The following is a 23,830-nucleotide window of genomic DNA, read 5'->3' on the forward strand; positions in this document are numbered from 1 at the left end:
TTATTTAAAATATGTGTATATATATATTAATATATTAAATATTTTTAATGAAAATAATATCATTGGAAATGTCTCGTCGATACCTTCAAAATAAGACTAATATTGAAATATAAAATCTGTATATATATATATCAATATTCACCCAAAAAAATTCCTAATTTACCCTTCAAACTAACTAACTACTTTTAGATATCTACTTATGCCTATTTAATTATTAGTTTATAATTTTTATATATTTTTAAATTAAGTAAAAGAATTGTTAAATGGAGAGAAATTGAAATGGAGTTGGAAATGGAGGAGTGTGGTTGGAGTTGTAAAGCTCTATTTTGGCATATTCCTTAGAATATGCTTTAGTGGGGACTCCAAAATGGAGCCAATGGTTGGAGTTGCTCTAAGCTTCTCATCCTCAACCGCCAGCTCCGCCAAGTCGACGCCTTTACTCTCTTCCTCTTCCCCGTCTCCTTCTCACCAGCGTTGGCAAACCCCTCTTCCCTCTCCCACGGCAGCGGAACCGATGCTGACAATTGATCCGACCGGTTCTAGCTCCGTTCCAATAATTCCCCCAATCTTGATTTAGCTGGTTCAATTCCTCCTCTTCCTCGAACCCTAACTCTAGGGTTCGTTGCCTATGGAGTATGGACGATGCGCCCCTTTGTCAAGTTGAGGGCTTGTGAGGAGGGGGTAGGGTAGATTCCATTGACTGAGCCAGGGGGCGAAGAGGATTTCGGGCGGTGTGAGGTTCTAGTATTAGGGTTAGGGTTTTGGTCGACGATGCAAGCAGAGGAGGGGGAGAGGGAGGATGAGGAGGCAAGAGCGAAAACGGGAGTAGAGAGGTATGAAGGGTCTGTGAGAGGGGAGCTCCGTGAATTTGATCGTCTAAGCAAACGCTAAACACACGGACTAGTAGTCTCAGGTTTTTTGAAGGCCAAATTCTGTAAAATCAACCTAATTTTGGCTAACCTTGATGGGCGGGCCAAAAAGATGTCGATTTTGCTAATTATTTAACAAAAATATCTTTTTTGCTAATTATTTCTTAGAAAGGTTTTTTTTTTTAATTCTCCATCTAGGTATAACCAAGTAAGATGCATCCGAGACCACAATAACCTCCACCGATTCTTTAGTAAATATCAAAATAACAAAGCCATTCGCACAGTAGCAGAAGCATAATCATTAAGGAACACTTACGACTTACGAGAACAATCTAGACATGAAGTATCTCTACAAAAGGCACCAACACAATGGCATTCAGCATCCAGAAAGGACTCAAATGTAAATTCAACCAGTAATAACATGCATGTTTATTGATACCGTCTTTTATAATCATATGTACGTTATGCAAACCTGGACACATCCAAAGTATATATCAAAAACTATAATTAAGCACAAGAAAGTTGATAATAGAGTATCGCTGCATGTCTTTTTTGTGGCAGGAGATGATGGAGGTTCACTAAACTGAATTATAAGGACATAGTAGAATACCTCCCAAACTCAAATATCTAATCACACCACAAAATTATGTAGCAGACAGCTAAACCCTCTGTTATAAAGCTATGTCCATGGCAGCATGATCAAGAACAGTACGATTTTTTACTTCGGAATCATTTACACACGCATCTGATTACGAAGTATTTACAAACACATGGACAAGTGAAAAATGCACATCTAACCTGCTCAGCACATCTAAATAAGGTACTGACATTGCTTTCCCTTCATTGCATTGATTCCTGTTGCTTTTCCTCAGACTGACGTCGAAAATAATACCTGGTACAATATAATTGTCAAAAGCAATGAATAAGATGGGGAATATAATTCCAAGCATCAGAGAGCAAGACATATAACAATAAGAAAGAGTGAAATTTTGTCAATTGACATACACAAAGATGTTAATGCCGTAGATCGATGCATACTTCCGCAGAAGACGTTCTACAGCATACCATTCAGACCGTTGTGATTGTGATCCATCTTGATAACCAATCCGTGGCATATGAATAGATGCTAATAAGAAAAAGAAGTCAGAAACTTGACCCGTCAGTTCTAACCCCTCAACAAGCAATCAGATTGAAAGAATTGAAACTCGGTTGAGAAACCCTTTCAAACCTAAAACAAAACAAAGTGGCATTCTTTCCAAATATATTTAAAGCATACGGTTACGCAGTGCATGTGAATTCTATGTGAAGAAAGAAAAGGTAGCACACCTGGTTGAGAATAGATAATAGTAATACAATTCCATACAAACCCAGCATTGTAAAAGAAAATCTCTGATAATAGACATCACTTCAACATTCCAAAATGGCTACCATTACAGTTACACACTCATACAAGTTGATCGGAACATATAAATACGTGTGTGCACGCGCGCGTGCGTGGTGAGAGAGATACCATTAGATGCAGTCATAAACAGTATTATGTTTGTCCAGCAGTTGAACGAGAACCAAGCAGGTTTCTGTTCAAAAGGAAGACAGGTGCATAGTCAACTCCTAATGATAGTTGTTTCTAACTGTTAATGCACGTCGGTGCAATAAGAGTATGAACATGGATAAAACTGAAGTTCCAGTATATAGAAATGATGGAACTGAATTTTGGTTGTATTGGAATAGAAACCCTAATCTCATTGATAAGATAACATGGGCTTATATAAGCCCTACAAAACACATCTTACATATAAGCCCCTTAACTATACTAATATGTCAACACTCCTCCTCAAGATGGGCGAAAGATATCCACTAAGCCCATCTTGTCACATCCTCTAATCATATCTACTGAGCTAAGTCCCTTAGTCAGACAATCTGCTGTCTGGTCTTTAGTTGAAACATGACTTAATTCCAGTAGTCCACTGTCCAACTTCTCTTTGATGAAGAACCTATCGATCTCGATGTGTTTGGTTCTATCACGCTGCACTGGGTTATTGGCGATACTGATGGCTGACTTGTTATCACACCACAGTTTCATCTTTGCTCCTTGATCCAGCTTCAGCTCCACCAGCATACTCTTCAACCACAACAACTCCGCAACTCCTAAGGCCATAGCTCTATATTCTGCTTCAGCTGTTGATCTCGCCACCACCTAAGGCCATAGCTCTATATTCTGCTTCAGCTGTTGATCTCGCCACCACCGACTGCTTCTTGCTCTTCTAAGAGACCAAATTGCCTCCTATAAAGATACAATATCCTAAGGCGGATCTCCTGTCATCAACACAACTAGCCCAATCAGAGTCGCAGTAACCATCAATGCTCACATGTCCATTCTTTCTGAATATCAACCCTTTTCCGGGGGCACTCTTCAAATATCTCAGAATCTGGTACACAGCGTCCATATGACCCTTCCTTGGATCATGCATGTAGCGGCTCACCACGCTCACTGCAAAAAAAATATCGGGACGTGTGTGACTCAGATAGATCAACCTGTCCACCAGCCTTTGGTATCTGTCACGATCAACTGGTTCTCCAGCTTCAGCACCCAGCTTGAACTTCTGGTCGATCGGTGTAGTTGCAGGTTTACACTCTAACATCCCTGTCTCTTTGAGAAGATCCAGTGCATACTTTCTCTGGGATAGGACAATCCCCTCTGCTCCTCGAGCTATCTCTATTCCAAGAAAGTATCGAAGCAAGCCAAGATCTTTCACCTCGAATTCCTTACCCAGTCTCACTTTGAGTTGGGCAATCTCCTTCTCATCATCCCCGGTAATAATCATATCATCCACATATACCGCAAGCATGGTGATGTGACCTTCATTTCGTCGAAAAAACACGGTATGATCGGCGTTAATCTGCCGGTATCACATACCTATCATAGCCCGTCTAAATCTGTCGAACCAAGCACGGGGAGATTGCTTCAGACCATAGAGAGACTTCTTCAATCTGCAGACCTTTCCCACTGTCTGATCTGTACCGAATCCTAGTGGTATCTCCATGTATACCTCCTCCACTAGATCTCCATGAAGAAATGCATATTAATTTTTATGGCTTTAAGTGTGAAACATAGTCTGATTATCAGTATTCAAGATTGTATTATGTATTTACCTTGCTAATTTCAGAAGTTGAATGGCGGGAGAGGACGACGATGTCGAAAGGGGCGGCGGGAGACGACGATGACAGCAAGAGTTAGGGTTTTGTTAGAATTTAATAACTTATGAGAAGTGGGAGAGTCAATCACAGCCGTTGAATTATTTTAAAAGCAATCCAAGCTATTAAACAAAATAACCTACGTTACAAAACGCCACGACGCTACGTTACGTAGCTTACGCTATGGCTAAAATAGCGCACGTTATTTTGTCCGTGCGCTATTTGAAAACGCTATGTAGCGTTAGGTTAACGCTACGTTACGTTAAGCGCTATTTTGCGCTACGAAACGCGCTATTTTCTACCCTGTCATCCACATATACTGCAAGCATGGTGATGTGACCTTCATTTCATCGGAAAAACACGGTATGATCGGCGTTAATCTGTCGGTATCCCATACCTATCATAGCCCGCCTAAATCTGTCGAACCAAGCACGGGGAGATTGCTTCAGGCCATATAGAGACTTCTTCAATTTGCAGACCTTGCCCACTGTCTGATCTGTATCGAATCCTGGCGGAATTTCCATGTATACTTCTTCCACCAGATCTCCATGAAGAAATGCATTCTTCACATCTAATTGGTGTAGCTTCCATCCACCATTTACTGCCAGAGAGATCAAGGTCCGAACAGTGCTCATCTTCACCACCGGTGCAAAAGTCTCATCATAGTCGATGCCATATGTCTGACTATATCCTTTTGCCACCAAACGAGCTTTGTAGCGCTCAACCTGTCCGTCTGGATTCTGCTTTATAGTGAAGACCCACTTGCATCCAACTGGTCTCTTCCCTTTTGGTAGTTTTACTAGCTCCCAAGTGTGGTTCTTCTCAAGAGCTCCTAGTTCCTCATGCATAGCTGATTTCCACTTTGGGTCCTTCTTAGCAACCTGCCAATTGTTAGGTACAGTAACAGAGTCCAATGATGCAATGAATGCTTCATGTGCAGGGTGGATATTAGAATATGATACAAACTGAGCAAGATCCCAACCATATCTATCGGGAGGATGTCCCGTATTGCTACGAGTAGTCCTCCGTACTGACATTGGTGTGGGAGGAGTAAGGAGAGGAATGATATCACCTTGGGAGGAATCTGATTGTGGTGTAGGTGTCTCAGGAGTCGGGACAGGCGTTGATAAGGGATCTGACACTAGTGGCGCTGTAGGTACTGTTGGCACTAGTGGCACTGTAGGTACTATTTTCGCAATTTGCTTCCCCTTCCTACTATAGGTAAGTAGCTCCCTCTGAGCCGTGGGCCTAACACCTCTTGTCTCATTATTCTCTTCTTCTTTATTCTCCTGCTCCTCCTCAACCAATTCTCCTTCCCAAGGAATCGTTAGAGAAATCGATTTTTCCACATTATTCTCTACATTATTCATCTGCCTCTCACCATCCTCCCCTTCTCGCCTCATACTTCCAGTATTAGGCGAGTCACCAACGGATGAGAGTACCTTCTGTGTGTAATATGGCTCAAATTCACGAAAGTACACATCCATGCTCACGAACAGTCTTTTCTCGTAATATGGCTCAAATTCACGAAAGTACACATCCATGCTCACGAACAGTCTTTTCTCCACCGGGCTCCAGCAAACATATCCCTTTTGAGTAGCAGAATATCCCACAAAAATGCACTTCACCGCTCTAGGGGCAAGCTTCCCGACGGATGGTCTGTTATCCTTCACAAAGCACACACAGCCAAATACCTTCAGTGGAAGAATCCCACCATTATCTCCTTTCAACGTCTCACACGGAGACTTCCAATCCAGTACTCTCGAGGGCATTCTGTTGATCAGCGCCACTGCAGTCAACACTGCTTGCCCCCACAATGTTTCTGGAACATTCATTGAGATCATCATACTTCTAGCAACCTCTAAAAGATGTCTGTTCTTCCTTTTCGCTACCCCATTCTGAGCTGGTGTGTATGGACATGTAGTCTGATGTTGTATTCCCTGAGCTGACAAGTATTCCCCAAGCGTTCTGTTGGTATACTCTGTCCCATTATCAGATCTTAATACCTTCACCACTGCTCCATATTGAGTCTGAACATACCTATGAAAGTTTTGGAAGCAACCAAACACTTCACTCTTATTTTTCATCAGGTATAACCAAGTAACGCAAGAGAAACAATCAATGAAGGTAACAAAATACTAGTATCCGTTCATAGAACTTGTGGAACAAGGTCCCCAAACATCTGAATGTATCAGATCAAATGCATGAGAACTCCTATGATCAGAACTAACATAAGAGCTTCTAGTAAGCTTTCCCAACTTACATGCATCGCACACAAGTTTCTCTTTATTTGCTTTCTCAAATAAAGATGGATACAACCTACTTAAAATACCAAAGGATGAGTGTCCCAAGCGCTGGTGATGAAGCATCAACACACTCTCGGCACTCATCTCAGATCCTACTCATTCTCTCTCTACCATTGACACCAAAGCTGAGTCCAGCCCCTCACGATCCAAGTAACACAGTCCATTACTCCACGTGCCAGTCCCAAGTCTCCGTCCTGTCCCTTTCTCCTGGAAGATCACCTTAGGAATGTCAAAAGAAACGATACATTTTAGTTGGAGGATAATAGCACTAATGGACAAAAGATTTACTGGAAAGGAAGGAGCATGCAAAACATTGGACAGAGTTACAGAACCTGGCACTAATGGACAAAAGATTTACTGGAAAGGAAGGAGCATGCAAAACATTGGACAGAGTTACAGAACCTATACAATTAACGGTACCCTTACCAACCACAGACTGAAATGTACCATCAGCTATTTGGATGCTATCTGCTGATGCTAGGTGAGTGTATGACGAGAACTCACAAGCGTTGCCCGTCACATGTCGAGATGCACCGGAGTCGACAATCCATTCTGATGGTCTATTGGGAGACATAGAAGCAAGAGCATATATGTCATCCGTACCTTTGGTCGGATGAGCATAAGTAGCAGAGTTGCCTTTGGATGTCTCCTCAGTTCCACTTCTTCTGTCTCCATATCCTGCTACTCTCTGCTTCTTCCGAAGAATCTCCAGGAGCATATGGTCCTCCTCAGTAAAGACCATCTCAGTTGCTTCCTCTTCCTCTGCTACCATCAGATTCGCCCGATTCCCTGCTCCTCTTCCCCCTCGTCGATCCCCACGGTCACGACCACGACCTCCGAACTGTCCATGTCCACCCAAATCTCCTTCCTTGGGTGGCTTGGTGCAAGCATGCCTTAGATGACCCACCGTACCGCAGTTGTAGCACTGTCGAGTCTCTCCCCTAGATCCAGTGTTGCTAGAGGCTGCCATTGCTGACTTCACCACAGGAAGTCCACCTGTCCCTGCCTGCAGCCGAATGCGAGTCTCCTCCTGGATCATAGCAGAGACAGCCTCCTCAAGCGTGGGAATCTTCGGCTGAGCTAGCAGCAATGCGATTCGCTGAGCGAACTCTGATGTCAATCCCTTGAGAAACACCATAGTCCTCTCCTGTAGAAAGGCCTCCCGCTCTTTACATCCCGGGTCCTTGCAGCTAGCCCGGAGGGGGGGGGAAATGATCATAATCCAGCCACAGGCGCTCCAACTCTGTAGCATATATTTCATGTATAGTCCTCTCTCCCTGGACTGTGGCGTCGATCTCTCCTTTAATCTGAAATACCCTCAGGTTATTCCCCACTCCATCATATGTCCTCCTCAACTTCTCCCAGACGTCTTTCACCTTCTCAATGCCATCCACCGTGACGGCGATCGTCGGGACCAACGAGTTGAGAAGCCAGATGTACACCAACATATGAGTGGACTTCCACTTATCTCTTCCCTCCGAGTCCTCCTCCGGTTCTGTCGCCTCTCCTGTCAAGTAACCCTCCAGGTTCCTCTCTGCAAGGGTGTATCTCACCCGTCGCGACCAGCTCAGGTAAGTACTCGGTCCATCAAGCTTCAGATCGATGGTCGGAAGCTCCAACTTCTTCGATGGTTTTGTCGCACTCTCACCAGCCGACAACTTCATTAGCTTCATCAAAGTTGACACCTCCGCGGGGTTCAACTTCTTGATGATCTCCTCCATCGAATAGGCTCAGACCCACCACCCATGTTCACAACCTTCTCTTCCGACCCTTGTTATAGTGCTGCAGTAAAAGCAATTTCGGCAGCACCTCTGCTGCACAACAATGACGTAGCATCTCAAACAAATTCTTCCGTTTCCAGGAGTAAACAAGAATAAAAAACAGTTATATATCTGCACGATGTGAGATTATACTCTTCTGTCATCAGTTGCGAGGACTGAGTTGAGGAACCCATGCCAAATCTAGTCCAGCATAGGCCGCAGGCAAGAGGCGGTCAAGAAGGAAGGGGGGTTGCGGAAGGTGGTAGGCAGCGAAAGGGGGTGGGCCGGACTGATCGGGGTTGGGCGCGTACGAAAGGGTTGGTTGGGGGCTGAGGTCGGATCGAACAAAGAGGGGGGGCTGCTGTCGAACAAAAAAGGGGGGCTGTTGTAGAACAACAAGAGGGGGGGGCTGCTGTCGAACAGCCAGAGGGGGGGCGGCTGTTGTCGACGAAGGGGGCTGCTGTGAACCCAGACGGGGGGCGGTGGGGCTGCCGTAGGTGGGGGGGCTTGCCGATGCGCAGAGGCGAACATTGGTCAAAAATTTGGGCGGGGGGGGCTCTGCCGTGGTTGAAGGGGCGGTTGAAGGGGGCTCCGGTGGGCCGGGAAGTGGCCAGGCTTGAGGGGGGAGGGAGGGCCGCGGCGGCTAGGGTTTTGGTGTCTCTGATACCATATTGGAATAGAAACCCTAATCTCATTGATAAGATAACATGGGTTTATATAAGCCCTACAAAACACATCTTACATATAAGCCCCTTAACTATACTAATATGTCAACAGGTTGCCATATGGAGAAGCAATGAAACGTTATCGAAGCTGCAAAGAAAGTATGAACAAAGAAATGGTTCACAAAGTAACAAGTATTGCCAAATATGAAGACCTTTCAAATAGAAAGATAGATCGTGCACATGCACATCATAGAAATATAATATAATATCAAAACCACTAGCAACTAGGTAACACAAAAATACCATATCTGAATGTTGAAAAAGTATTCCATTTACTGTAGTCTGAAACTAATACCAGAATTTTGAGCAGCTGAGAAAGACGCCTTTGACAAACATTGTTCGAGGTCAGCTATAGAGATATTGCTTCTAGGAACTTTGCGCCTAGGATTGTAAGATTGTACAACAGCTAGAGCCACCCACCGAAGAGAATCTCCATCAATAATTTTATCACCAGAAGACCCTGGAGACCAGTAAGATGAATTTGAAAGACTGTAAATATGAAGGTACAAAAGATTGCTCGATGCATAGAAATTGGTCCAAAAAAACAGCAGAAGTCAACAATTAAACATTGAAGCACAAAAGAGAATTGTACATGCACATTGAAGCACAAAAGAGAACTGTACATACATCATTCTTAAATTGCTCAATATAACAAGCAAAAATATTTTATATTCCAAATCATTACTAGGATCGCTCCCTCCTCCCTCCCTCCACACTTCCCCCTAACTCCTCCCTCCTCTCCCACCACCTCGAGAAACAACAACAAACTGGTTTTTCAATGCTGTCATGCATAAGCCCTGTATCAATAAGGGTTCTGTCCAAGCTTTTCTTCTAACTGCAACTTATTTTATCCAATCACCAGACCTATTTAATTAAAATATGGAATGTCTTCGCTCAAGATTCATCTTCCCACCTCAGAGGCATTTATCCCAAATTTTATGGTTGGCTTCATGAATCCTACTCTTCCACTCAATTTTGTTAAGGGTGTCTCTTCCATTAAGTTAATCAGCAGCATATTCTTCTTAATAGTTTTTAGCCAAATTCCCCATATCTTTTATATTTTATTACATTTTGTAAAAACTCTACCACTGCAAAAAGTATCATTCACTTCCCCCGTACATTTTACAGAAACTTTTCACCTTGACTTTCTGTTTGTCTTAACTAATTATTGATCAAGTCTGGTGTCAATGCCCTCCGCTTTGCAGTTTGCATCATGTGATTAGATCAACCATTGTTGTGAACATTATATCAGTTCCTATACTGCCTGTTCTGCAACAGATCTCTGATCTCTACACATGACTCATTTAAGATATGGAAATTAGGCTCTCCACACCAGTCAATTAAATGGTGATATTAGTTGAGGATTGCAGCCATGCGATTGCGGAATTTTTCACACTAGCATAATTATAAGTGGAATCTGAAGTAAAAGACAAACCAACTTTTTACTTGGCTAAGGGATAACGGATGACTTCATCTGGTTATAGGCTATGTTGTATTATTTGTGTAGTTTGTGGATGTATTATATACTCAGGACACCCTATGAAAAATACAGTAAACAGAGCATCATTGAAATCTGAGGACTAACCATTTAACTTTATTAAGTGCAGATCACCGGTATGAAGATCACCACATTCAAAAGCCCGGCAGTATGCATTCGGAATACTCGTTGAAAGACAAGCAAGAGCATCAAACATTCCTCCATGGCCCCATTTCCCAGAATTATCTACACAACTGCCAATTAAAGTTTTGAATAATTGAAGAAAAATATCAAACATAAACAGGTAAATGTACCTATAGTATATTGAACAACGATATGCTTGTCACATTCAGGTTTTTGGAGGAGATCGTTTCATAAATTACCTGAATATTATAGCAGACTCAGATGGACGAGTTTTCTCTGGTTTGGTACAATCTCCATACACATATTGGACAGATCCTGAATCAGATAGGATGGCACTATCAGTTACTGAAACAGGATCTTTCACAGCTAATGACTGGTAACCAAGAGCCTCCCACTTGGCCAGTCGTTTTTCCTCTGCCTTCTTCTTATCAGCCTCGCGCTTTAAATCACGCTCTTCTGACATGCCTCTTCTCCTTCCCAGTTCCAGCATGGAGCTCTCAGATGATTTAGACACGTCTTTGAACTTCTCAACCCAAGAGCGATATGCAGCCTCGTCCAATCCAGGATCAAAATTATCAGGATCAGCACTTGTAAAAAGATAATCTCTATTCGACAATTGTTTTGGATTGATCTCAAATGTGTTTCTGTCCTTCTCCGGATGCCGATGATTACGCATGTCAACCACCTTTTCAGCCATTGCATTCAGCTCCATCATATTTTCAACACTGATGTTTCCAGCGTCAACATCTGTTGGATCAAAGCTATGTAACCCAATAATAAGAGATCGCATATCACCAGCTTCAACTACTACATCTTTCCTAGTTCCAGAGGCCTCACTGTCTTGCCCAACAACATTGTTGCTGAGCTGCAATTTCCTTTCTGCTCTCCGGGTAATTACCTGAGTAAATAGCAATATATTTTGTAAGCCACAAACAAGTCCATATCAAATTATTCCAGACATGCACAAAAGCCACCTCTTTTTACCTCCTCAATGGTACGTTCTGTTACTAGATTAATTGATAATACATGGTTCATTTGACCAATGCGGTGTGCACGCTGTAAAGCCTGCTTGTCCACTTGGGGATTCCAGTCTTGCTCATAGAATATAACCTAATACCATTGTTTAATCAGCAACAATGAAATATGAACAATTATGAACACAATGCACTTCCTTTGTTAAGAATACTAATGTTACCACTGTAATGGTGTTTTAATTAAAAAGGTCGCTTAGAATTATCTAACCATTATGACTAGAATGGTTAGCCATATTTTTGGATGATGAACAAACATTTGAATCAACAAGTAAAACAACGGAAAGCAAGTTTGAGCATTTACAAAAATTTGTGATGGTATTCCTTTCTGGGAGTGCCAGTAGCCAAGATGTTCCAAATAAAAAGCCATACCAATAGTTAATGTAATTTCGGAATAGGATCGTCCATCCAGACTTTAATATACTCTTAAGCTTCTCTTTAGCCATAGTTTATTTGAAACATAATAAATTATGTCAACAGGATTATCAGTGGAACAGGAAAGCAGAGATGATCCGCCGAGAGTGCACTGAAGATGCAAATTTAATATCATGAAAGACATGCAATTACATAACACTTCAGAAAGTATATAGAAACAGTGAAGATAGAAAGTGTATCGAGTCATTTAATTTCAACCACTGGAAGAATCTGGTAACAGCTCACGAGCTATTCTCCATTTCATCAATAGTCTGCAATGGCCAGATTTTAGGCAGTTTCACTATGTTATATCATGTAATGGTTTTGAACTCTAAAGGATCAGATTAATAGTCAGAACAAGTCGGGTAAGCTGGGAAAATTTTAGATACAATAAAGGATTTATATGCTTCAAACTGTGAAATAATTTGTTAAAATAAAGGAGGACAGTATTATGCGCATTAGTAGTTCCAGTGAGCACTATCGTGTGCCGAACTACAGCACTGACCTTTTAGTGTTTTTTGGGGGTTTTATTTTATGGGCAACTAGAATCTGTGTCTTGTCATGTTAAAGTAGAAATTTTCTGCATTTGAGGCCCCCAGAAGCCTATACATAGGTTGATGGCTTCCTATCATTATTCATTTTTATGTTCAAAAGACCTTTGTAAGCAATAAAAATTGTATTTAATCCCTATCAGAGAAGTTCAGAACAAGACTGCTAAAACCTCGTCCAAAATAGAAAAAAAGGGAAAATGCTGATATCTCCCAAACCGGAAGAAATTTGACGAAACGAACGGAGGCAAACCGAACCCTTTGGGTTGGTTTGGTCAGCTCCGTCTCGTCGAGATAGGTGATTTTCATATATAACTCGTCAAATTCCGACTTACGGTTTGAAAGTTATGACCTGTTCTTCGTGGCATGTTCTAGAGCTTGCCTGCATAAGACAAGCTCGCTTGCACAGTCTCGACTGCAAAGCTCACCTGACAGCTTAAAGCTCACCTGCATGATCCAGGCTCGCCTAAAGGCAAGCTCGCCTGCACAGCCTCGCCTGCAGAGCTCACCTGACAGCTTGAAGCTCGCCTGAAAGCTAAGCTCGCCTGATTCAGGCCAAGCTCGCTTGTAGACCCTTGGTTCGCCTGCAGGGTCGCCAGCCCGCCAGCAGGGTCGCCAACTCGCCTAGCTTGTCAGCCGTCCACTTGAGGTATGGGAACGATCACATCAGTGATCACATCCCATATTTCAAGGGAGAGAGTATGGTACTCCTTATCCCATCAGTGGTCACATCCCACAAATTAAGGGGGGAGAGTATTGTGTTCCTTACCCAGGTGTGGTCATATCCTACAAATCAAGGGATTGGCCATGGCTCTCTATTTCTATAAATAGCCACACTTGGCTACATGAGAATGAGTCGTTGGTCTTCTTGAGACCTTGATCTTTTAAGGGGATGACTTGGTTTGGCCCTTTCTTAGGCCTTGGTCTTCTTTAGAAATTGACATGTTAAGTGGCTGACTGGACCTTCTTTGGGACAGCCCCCTTGGCATTTTTAAAGTCTCAATCTGAACTCTTAGATTTGGAGACTCTTAGCTCATTGGCTCTACAAACTCTTGCATTGTAGCCTTTTTGGTGCATTCGGCCTTGATACTCATCAAGATCGGGCATTCGAACACCAACCGCAACGCCGATTGGATCGTCCAAAGGAAGCAAACTCGACGCGAGCACCGAGGGAAGCGTCCTATCGCTGCCAACGAACCCACGTTAAAACAAGGAGGGTCATTCCCTTCTCCTTTGTTGTAAACATTGATTATTAGTTTGTAATAAGTTGTTCTTATAAATACAAACGACCCATCGAAACAGAAAGTCAATTTTTACCCCCAACAACCTTCAGTTCTGGTGTTATGGGAATTAAACTACAATGCCAAGTTAATGCAAAAAGATGAGTTCCTATAGTCCGGTAGCATAAGGTTATCACAAAAGGGCATATGTTTCCACTACAAGCATTTTGGACAAGACTTGGATGATGTCAAGATGTAAATCATTCAATAGTCTATTGATTTTAGTCATAGGTATATATAGGCTTATTTGATCGAGTGCTAGAAGATTAACAGGAAATATGATTTGTTTTGTGTTTCTAAATCCTGCAAAAGAAGAAGGATCATTATCTAATAAAAGAAAAAACAGGAATGTCAAAGTGTTTCCAACAAGATACATGCATATATTTGATCCCCAAATCTAATGTAGAATCAATGGCCTAGGCTCACAAAAGAGACGCTCTGACAAGCTATAGCTCCCACAAATTAAAAGTCAATCTGAAGTACCACATGATAAAAAAAGTATCCAAAGTTAATACCTAATGGCCTACCCTCATTCAAATTATCCTTTACAGAGTTGAAAGGTCTCCAGCTTTCACGGAAGATTAAAACCCGTGTATCGACATGCCGAAGGAATGCCTGCCTTACATAAAAGAAAGCTTACGAAATAGATCGGAAATTGTGAAGAGCATTATGGATTTTGTTTACTGTTGAACTGAACTTTCAAAATGCGTCTCTTGTTAAATATTGGAACGGTAGGCATTAATCATTAAGGTTTTATTTTGTCTTTTCCAGTTTTGTTAAATATATATCCTTCCAATATCTGTGCCATCTAGCCCACAAGTTAATTAGCTAAACAGGCATAATGGAACCACAAGGTACTGTATTGCCATTTTCAGAACCGGAACTAACCTATCCTGTGCCATTATGAAGCATCACACTAAATACACTCCAGACTCCAATGATAAGGTAGCAAAAGGAAGTTGGTAGGGAAAATACATCATTTAGTAGGCCAATGCTTCTGCACTACCATGGCCATAGATTATGTTGGGATAATTTAAACACAAAGCCAGAAAAATAGAGAGACAATCACAAACACAATATTTATGTGGTTCGATCAAATTGATCTACGTCCACGGCAAGAGGGTGTTTCACTATATTTTTTTCTCAAATTACAACACTCATACTAAATTTGAGAACTCACTTTCGTTGTGTGTCTCTTTCACTCTCTGTCTCTCTGCCTTTAATTCACTCAGAGATTAAAAAATCAATCAGTGAAGAGTGATTGATTTATTGAGGGGGACCACAAGGAGAAAGTGACATAAAAGACAATGACCTCTCCCCTTCCACAAAGTTTCTGCGGCAGCCACAATTGTTGAAAGAAGTGGAGAAGACAAAAGAGATGATTTGAAAATGACTTGACAGCGACCTCCTAATCCACATGAACTCTCTTTGTCAACACCTAAAGAGCCTGATGTAGTTGACAAAAACAAAGCCTTCCTCCGAAAGCTTTTCAGCCTGCCTCCATTTTTGACCTCCAGTGATGTTTGGCCAAATTCAAGCCATTATCAACAATCTCCACCTTGGATTGAATTTTCAAACATCAAAAAGTTGAATATTCATCATGAACACAACTAACGTGAGAGTACACTTCATAATAGAACAAGTGAAAACTCGACCCCCTCTTGCAAACAATGCCCCAAACGGGGCCAGCTAACAACTGCGAATGCCTCCCAAATTCAAGCAGTGCTTGAACTTGAAGGCCGGGATCGGTTTGGTCAACATGTCAGCTGGGTTGTCTGTAATACCAATCTTCTTCATCGTGATGTTTCTTTCAGCAGTTGCCTCACGAATGAAATGATATCTGACATCAATATGCTTTGTCCTCTCATGATGTGCTGAGTTTTTGCTTAGATGTATTGCGCTCTGATTGTCACAAAATACAACTGAACTAGCCTCCATGATGTGCTGAGTTTTTGCTTAGATGTATTGCGCTCTGATTGTCACAAAATACAACTGAACTAGCCTTCTGCTGAAGTCCAAGCTCCCTCACGAGATTTCTCAACCAAATTGCCTCTTTTACCACTTCTGCTGCTGCCATGTATTCTGCCTGTAGTAGACAAAGCAACTGTCGACTGTAGAGTCGATCTCCAACTAATAGCTGAGCCAGAAAGAGTAAAAAGATAACCAGTCAAAGATCTCCTTTTATCGAGATCACCTGCATAGTCAGAATCCACAAAACCTACAACTGAGGTTCCCAAAGTACTGCTATCAAAAACTAAACCCAAATCTGAGGTACCCCTGAGATACCGAAAGATCCACTTCACTGCCTCCCGGTGTGCCTTCCCTGGTTGAGCCATGTATCTGCTCACTACACTGACTACCTGGGCAATGTCTGGACGAGTGCAAATCATAGCATACATAATGCTACCCACTGCATTAGAGTATGGAACTCGGGACATCTCCTTCTTCTCGTTCTCACTTGTAGGTGAATCTGAAACCGAGAGCCTAAAGTGAGGAGCTAAAGGAGTCGTAACGGGCTTGGCCTTCTTCATCCCAAAGCGTTCAAGTACCTTTTCAATATAGCTCTTCTGTGAGAGATATAATGTTCCAGCTTTCCTGTCCCTCCTGATCTCCATACCTAAGATCTTCTTTGCTGCACCAAGATCTTTCATCTCAAACTCATCATTGAGTTGTTTCTTCAAAATAAGAATCTGTGACACGTTCTTAGCAGCAATAAGCATGTCATCGACATATAATAGAAGATAAATAAAAGAATCATCTCCTAGATGCATGTAGTACACACAACTATCATAAGTACTTCTTGAGTACCCATGACTAAGCATAAAATTATCAAACATCTTGTACCACTGTCTGAGAGATTGCTTCAGGCCGTACAAAGATTTCTTCAATCTGCAAACTTGATCTTCTTTACCTTCTACGAAGTATCCCTCTGGCTGAGACATGTAGATAGTCTCCTCAAGTTCACCATGTAAAAATACAGTCTTCACATCAAGCTGCTCAAGCTCCAGATCAAATAGAGCAACCATGGCAAGCAATACACGGATGGAGGTATGCTTCACAACCGGAGAGAACACTTCATCATAGTCAATTCCCTCCTATGCTTCACAACCGGAGAGAACACTTCATCATAGTCAATTCCCTCCTTTTGTCTATAACCCTTAGCCAACAACCATGCTTTGAATCTAGCATCTTCAACCCCTGAGATCCCTTCTTTCTTCTTAAAAATCCACTTGCATCCAATTGCCCTTTTACCCTTAGGTAATTGCACCAAATCCCAAGTCTGATTCTTGTAGAGTGACTCGATTTCTTCTGTCATAGTTGTGGCCCAACGTCCAGATTCTCCGCATGAGACAGCTTCAGTAAAGTTTGATGGCTCTTGAATACTCATCTCTTCAGCTGTCGTGAGAGCATACGCCACTAATTCAGCATGTGCATATCTTTGAGGAGGTTTGATCTGTCTCCTCTCTCTGCCAGTGGCTATGGAATAAGGTTCTTCAGTCTCAGCATCATCAGCATCTGAGCCTGAATCATGTTGTTTTTCTACAGCTGTAGGAGCAAATTTTATAGACGACTTTTGAGACGTCTCTTCCTCGAGCTCCACCTTATCCATGGTCTTCTCTACATTTCCTGTAGACTCAATAGAAACCTTCCCACGATCAAGCATATCTCTTTCATTAAAAGTAACATCTCTACTAATAATGAATTTAGGAGAATCAGGTTCAAGACTCCACAAACGATAGCCTTTAACGCCATCAGCATAACCAATAAATATGCATTTCTTAGCTCTAGGTTCAAGCTTACCCTCTCTAACATGATAGTAAGCAGGACATCCAAATACCTTTAAATTTGAATAGTCATTTGGTTTACCTGACCATACCTCATTTGGAGTCTTGTGTTCAATAACTGTAGAAGGAGACCGATTCACCAAGTAACAAGCTGTGTTAACAGTTTCAGCCCAGAAGCCTTTATCCAAGCCAGAGTTTGAGAACATACACCTAGCTCTCTCCGTCAACGTTCTATTCATGCGTTCTGCCACCCCGTTTTGCTGAGGAGTGTGCCTGACTGTGCGATGTCGTACGATCCCAGAATTTGAGCAGAACTGATTGAACTCACCACTACAGAACTCTAGGCCATTATCAGTTCGGAGACGTTTAATCTTCTTTCCAGTTTGATTCTCAACAAGTACTTTCCACTTCTTGAAAGTTTCGAACACCTCGCTTTTACGTCTGAGAAAGTAAACCCAAACTTTCCTGGAAAAATCATCAATAAACGTCAGAAAATAAAGAGCACCACCTTTTGATGGAACCTGAGCAGGTCCCCACAAATCTGAATGGATGTAGTCGAGAGTGCCCTTCGTCGTATGTGAGCCAGTCGAGAAGCTGACCCGAGTTTGCTTCCCAAACACACAATGCTCACAGAAATCCAGTGATGATGTATGATCACCACAGAGTAAGCCACGTTTACTCAAAATAGTCATCCCCTTCTCACTCATGTGGCCTAAGCGCATGTGCCACAACTGAGTAGTGTCCCTATCAGCATCAGAAGACACACCTGCAGAGCCTGTCACCGTACTGCCTTGGAGAACATAAAGACTGTTCACCTTACTACCTTTCATCACAACCAATGAACCCTTAGTAACTCTAAGAGCTCCACCTTCGCCAGTGTAAGAACACCCAATAGAATCCAAAGAACTCAAAGAAATCAGATTTTTCTTTAAGTCCGGGATGTGTCTCACATCTGATAAAGTTCTCAATATCCCATCATGACACCGGATGCGAACTGTACCAATGCCAACTGTCTTGCAAACTGTATTATTGCCCATCAAAACTGATCCACCGCTTATAGATCTGTATGTAGTGAACCAATCTTTATTTGGACACATATGAAAAGACGCACCTGTATCCAAGATCCATTCTCTATCGGAACGGCCATCCAAGGGACATACTGTAAGAACCATCTCAGCAACAACGGCAGTATCAGCCTTTGCCGTATTAGCTGAATCTGAGGTTTCACCACGCTGGTTGTCTTTCTTCTTTAGAGCATAACATTATGACTTGTAATGTCCTTTCTTGTGACAGTAGAAACACTCCACATGTTTCTTGTTTTGGGCTGATCTGGACTTCAAACGATTTCTGGATTGCCCTTTATCACCCTCTCTGGTCTTCACTCTACCTCTGGCTAGCAGACCGTCAGCCTGCCTATCGGTACCTCCCATTTAGCCTGCCTATCGGTACCTCTCCCATTCAACTTTGTTCTTAACTCAGCAGAATTCAAAGAGGCATTCACATCCTCAAGACTTATGGATTCTCTTCCATACAACATAGAGTTAACAAAGTTTTCATAAGAGTCAGGCAAGGAACATAACACAATGAGAGCCTGGTCTTCATCATCAAGCTTTAGATCCAGGTTTTTCATATCCATGACAATTTTATTAAATCAAGCTTTAGATCCAGGTTTTTCATATCCATGACAATTTTATTAAATTCATCAAGGTGTTCTTGAATAGGTGTACCTTCCTTCATTTTTAATGTGTATAGCCGCTGCTTCAGGTATAATCTCGTAGTAAGAGATTTCTTCAAGTAGAGACTTTCGAGCTTTGACCACAACCCCGCTGCCGTTTCCTCATCGGCAACTTCACGAAGCACATTGTCGGATAGTGACAATTGCAAGGCGCTGTGAGCCTTTTCGTCCATCTCTTCGATCTCGGCACTAGTCATATCTTCTGGGTATTTCCCATCGATAGCTTTAACCGTGCCTTCACGTCGCAACAAAGCCTTCATCTTTATCCTCCATAGGCCAAAATTGTTCTGGCCATCAAAGATCGACACCGAGAACTTTACGGAAGCCATTGTAGAGGATTGAAAGCTGTCCTAGAACCGAGAAGCTCTGATACCAATTTGTTGGGGAAATCACCCACTAAACCAGAGAATAGAACAATCACAAACACAATATTTACGTGGTTCGATCAAATTGATCTACGTCCACGGCAAGAGGGTGTTTCACTATATTTCTTTCTCAAATTACAACACTCATACCAAATTTGAGAACTCACTTTCGTTGTGTGTCTCTTTCACTCTCTGTCTCTCTGCCTTTAATTCACTCAGAGATTGAAAAATCAATCAGTGAAGAGTGATTGATTTATTGAGGGGGACCACAAGGAGAAAGTGACATAAAAGACAATGACCTCTCCCCTTCCACAAAGTTTCTGCGGCAGACACAATTGTTGAAAGAAGTGGAGAAGACAAAAGAGATGATTTGAAAATGACTTGACAGCGACCTCCTAATCCACATGAACTCTCTTTGTCAACACCTAAAGAGCCTGATGTAGTTGACAAAAACAAAGCCTTCCTCCGAAAGCTCTTCAGCCTGCCTCCATTTTTGACCTCCAGTGATGTTTGGCCAAATTCAAGCCATTATCAACAGATTAGATACTCCCAACTTGTCACCTACATGGGTGTAACAGCATACAGCGACTTTCTACCAATCTGCACGAATACTTGCAGCAGCTGCAACTAAACGGTTTGGGTCTAATCTTAAGTGCGTAAGTACAATTATTAATTTCAACAGCTGAAAAGATTCAATGTAGCTTAAGATCAGATACCTTAACAAACTATGAGCATGTACAAAGAAACAAATTTCAAGATTGCTAAATTGGAAACAATCCAACTGATACAATATAATACCACGCAAATACCAACAGTAAACTAGCTAGACATATACCAGGAAGAAACTAGATAAGAATAAATGTTACAGAAGGAAGTATTAGATAATAGATACTTAGATAGTACTTCTAAGTAGAATAACTCACCGTATCAGCAGCGATAAGATTAAGACCAACTCCTCCAGCTCTAGTTGAGATCATAAAAACAAATGCAGTGTCATTGTTAGCCTGAGAATTCATGGAGCCTTTAACTGGTCCAGAACTGAAGCTCCTTATCGCAGCAAACCGTTCTTCAGCACGTACAGATCCATCAAGCCGTTCATAGGTGTACTTCCGCAACTCTAGAAAGTCCTGCATTACACAAAATGCAAAAAAGAAGCCATAAAATAGACAAAATAAACTAGCTAAAATCGAGGGCTGATAAATCAAATCTAATGATGGAAGATAATTCACCTGAAGAATGTCGAGCGTATGAGTCATCTGAGCGAATAGTAGTACACGATGTCCTGCTGCATGGAGTTTCTTTAACAGCTGGTCTAAAACAATAAGTTTACCACTTGCCTGAGATACACATACAAACAGTCACTAAACACAAGATAAAACCCCACAGGTGTAAGAAATTATGAGAAATCCACCTGGCCACAGCCTAAGAAAAATACAATGAAGAAAAGACCAACAAGGTACCTGCACTAGGTGTTCACCCTCCTTGTATGGTTCAGGCTCAATACCACTGAACAAGTAAGGATGACTGCAAGCCTTTCGAAGTTGTATGACCTGAATAACAGAAGATAAAAATATGCTTGTACCGCAATAGCTGGACATAATATGAGAACAGAAATAATATTGCATATATCACCACATTCACCACAAAGAACCAGCAAATGCTCCTATTCTTTAAAATAGATTTATGTCGGAAGTTTGATCAATCTGTATTACTTATCTGAAGGACGCTCAGTTTCAAAGGATAAAAAATATAGAAAAATAAAAGAAACATAAGCTAATACTAATGAAGCCAAAATGGCAGCCCTGTTACCATGTGGAACCTCGTTCAGTAAGCAGTACTAGATGAATGACAGCAATAAATACAGGAAAGGAAGCCATTAAATGCACCAGTTAGAAGAGGTGATAAGATTATAATCAGTGAAGAAAGAGGACTAGAAATAGGGATAAGAGAGATAGCTCTTAACAGATTGAATGGACGAGTAGGATTTGTATAACCGACCCCAAAAATTTGGGATGAAGGTGTTGCTGTTCCACTTGACAGAAGACTTCAACAGATACAGGAAAGAAAAACACCTATTCTCATCAAGCTGATACAAAGAAGTTATCAGCATGGCCTCTTGCTGCATATTTTTCTTCAGGGTCTATTGGTATCTGCCTTCAACAACCAATTGTAATACAGGTAGAGGTTTATATGATCGGACAAGTTTTTGTGCTGGATAGTTATGATTATTTTTCACTTTCAACTTAAGAGGTTATTTGCAATCTGATCATCAAGTATATGGGATTATTAGGAGTTTAGTTATATCGTGAGCACGACGAAATATTGCCATCATATAATAAGGGAAGAAAAATGTCTTCAGTTACTGCTTATGTGTCCCTGAACATAACCATGTCTGACATCTTACGATAAAGGTTTTGCAGTTTGGCTTGAAGTCTGTTTAATAAGTTTGGTTTGAGCCATGTTTATATTTATCTTCTCATCAACTGAAGCTTATAAAAGTACATCAGGCAAAAGTTATAATTAATTTGAAAATTAATCGATGTTCTTTTATTTATCTTAACAAAATTCCCAAAACTTATTTCATGTCCTTGGACCTTAACTTCTTGTATGATTATCCGTTCCAGCCTCTACTCATTGCTAATCGCATCATTACTTGTTAATAGGAATTAGTTAGTTGATGTATTCTATAAGATTTTACTGTCTGCGGATTAGGAACTCTGTGAACATCATTTTTAGCTAGCTCTGACATACAGGTTTTTCAAATGGGTAAGTGTCCCCATATTTTATGAGTGATTAGATCTCTAATTTCCTTCTCCTCTATTCTCTAGGTATTCGTTGGAAATTGAATTAGATGTTTCCATGTGAGCAGCTTGCCAAGGTTTAAATTTTGCCCTCTTTAGTCCAATAACTAGAGATGAAGCCTGAATAACCAAAAACTAAACTTCAAGTTCATATAAGACCTTCAGAACTTTCATCCTCCATTTAAAACCAAATTAAACTATCTTTGAAATTATTTATAACCTCAGGGTTAGTCTATATACTACAGACTAAATACAAGCAAGTTAGAGTACATGCAGCCTTTCATTTGTAATTGCATTATGCATTAACCTCATCATAACAAGTCTTACACAAAAGGAAGAACATCAACAGCCACTAGGACAGCTAAGTTTATGTCAAATATCAGATGTGTACTACACCTTCAGATGTTAGCAGTTATAGTGACATTAAATTCATAGCCGGAGTAGGGAAAAAAAAAGAGGGGGTGACAGGTGAAGAGAGGGATCAGTATCAAACTTGGTTGTGGCTTTACACTTCTCAATCATAATTGATAACCCTCAAAGCTGCATGTGGGACCGTGTTCAACATTTCCTTTTTAGTAAGGAAGGTATCCTCGCAAGATTTTCTATAAACACTCAACAAACTCTATAATGTATGACATTTAAAGCAATGATACAAGAACTTATACAAGTATAATCTAGTTTGACATTATCTATTAAAATATGGAATTTACTGGTAATCATCTACCTGATAAATATAATTTACTGCAATTATAATATAGTGACTAAAAAAGCCGCATTAATGTAACTAAAATCAATATAAGTTTAAAAAGTCAAGAAGAAAAATTGAAGTACAATATTCTGCAATGATTGATGACTTGAAGAGGCTGATGACAATGAAAGAAGTGCTGGCAGTTCCCTCCTCAATATTGACATGTACACCTTCTTCTGCAAAGATGTCAACGGTACCATCCTATAAACAAAAGAGTTACCAATATCATTCCCCCAAAAAAATTTAGAATTTCTTTACAGATATCAGGAGATTTTCTAAATATATGACGGAAATAATAAGTTCCAAGTGGTGAAACGGACACAGTAATCTCAGTAAGGGGAGGAAGCATCAAAGTCCCACGCTCGACGAGCAAAGCCTTTGTTCTTCGAAGCATAAATGCTTTCAGGGTATATTTAAGAATTTTAAATTGCCCCTTAGCTTTGCCTGCATTATGGCCTGCAAATTAAGGATGATGCACATAATGATTCACAATGTGTCCCTATCTGAATGTAAAGTGAAATGGTGTATGATAGTCGCGGCTGCCAATGGGTACATATACATGTATATAGCTCATACAAAAGGATCACTAAATTGAACATCTATCACAAGGACATTATAATAGATTATTATCAATGCCAACTATGCAATCT

General features: G+C 41.2%; 1 protein-coding gene across 1 annotated transcript; it reads right to left on the bottom strand.

Annotated features, from left to right (window-relative positions):
• Positions 1,402-23,658, bottom strand: LOC109837865 (probable helicase CHR10). The gene is made up of 11 exons (XM_020406234.1): positions 23,501-23,658; positions 23,264-23,381; positions 21,092-21,181; positions 20,861-20,968; positions 20,555-20,758; positions 11,458-11,583; positions 10,713-11,371; positions 10,438-10,583; positions 9,148-9,312; positions 1,875-1,995; positions 1,402-1,761 (listed from the first exon to the last, which is right to left on the bottom strand). The coding sequence occupies exons 1-11, from the start codon at positions 23,572-23,574 to the stop codon at positions 1,710-1,712; spliced, it is 1,863 nt and encodes a 620-aa protein (XP_020261823.1). The 5' UTR covers positions 23,575-23,658; the 3' UTR covers positions 1,402-1,709.

Source organism: Asparagus officinalis, chromosome 4, assembly GCF_001876935.1.
Source record: "Asparagus officinalis chromosome 4, Aspof.V1, whole genome shotgun sequence".
NCBI classification, from domain to species: domain Eukaryota; kingdom Viridiplantae; phylum Streptophyta; class Magnoliopsida; order Asparagales; family Asparagaceae; genus Asparagus; species Asparagus officinalis.

Bases quoted from the DNA above. Each gene is read 5' to 3' on its own strand.
- LOC109837865 (XM_020406234.1), bottom strand. From the start codon at position 23,574: ATGCTTCGAAGAACAAAGGCTTTGCTCGTCGAGCGTGGGACTTTGATG. The intron at 21,182-23,263 runs GTACTTCAATTT...TCTGTTATTCAG, and splicing joins ATCAATCATTGCAGAATATT to GTCATACAACTTCGAAAGGC. The intron at 1,996-9,147 runs GTATTAGTTTCA...TTTTCTTATTAG, and splicing joins CTCAGCTGCTCAAAATTCTG to CATCTATTCATATGCCACGG.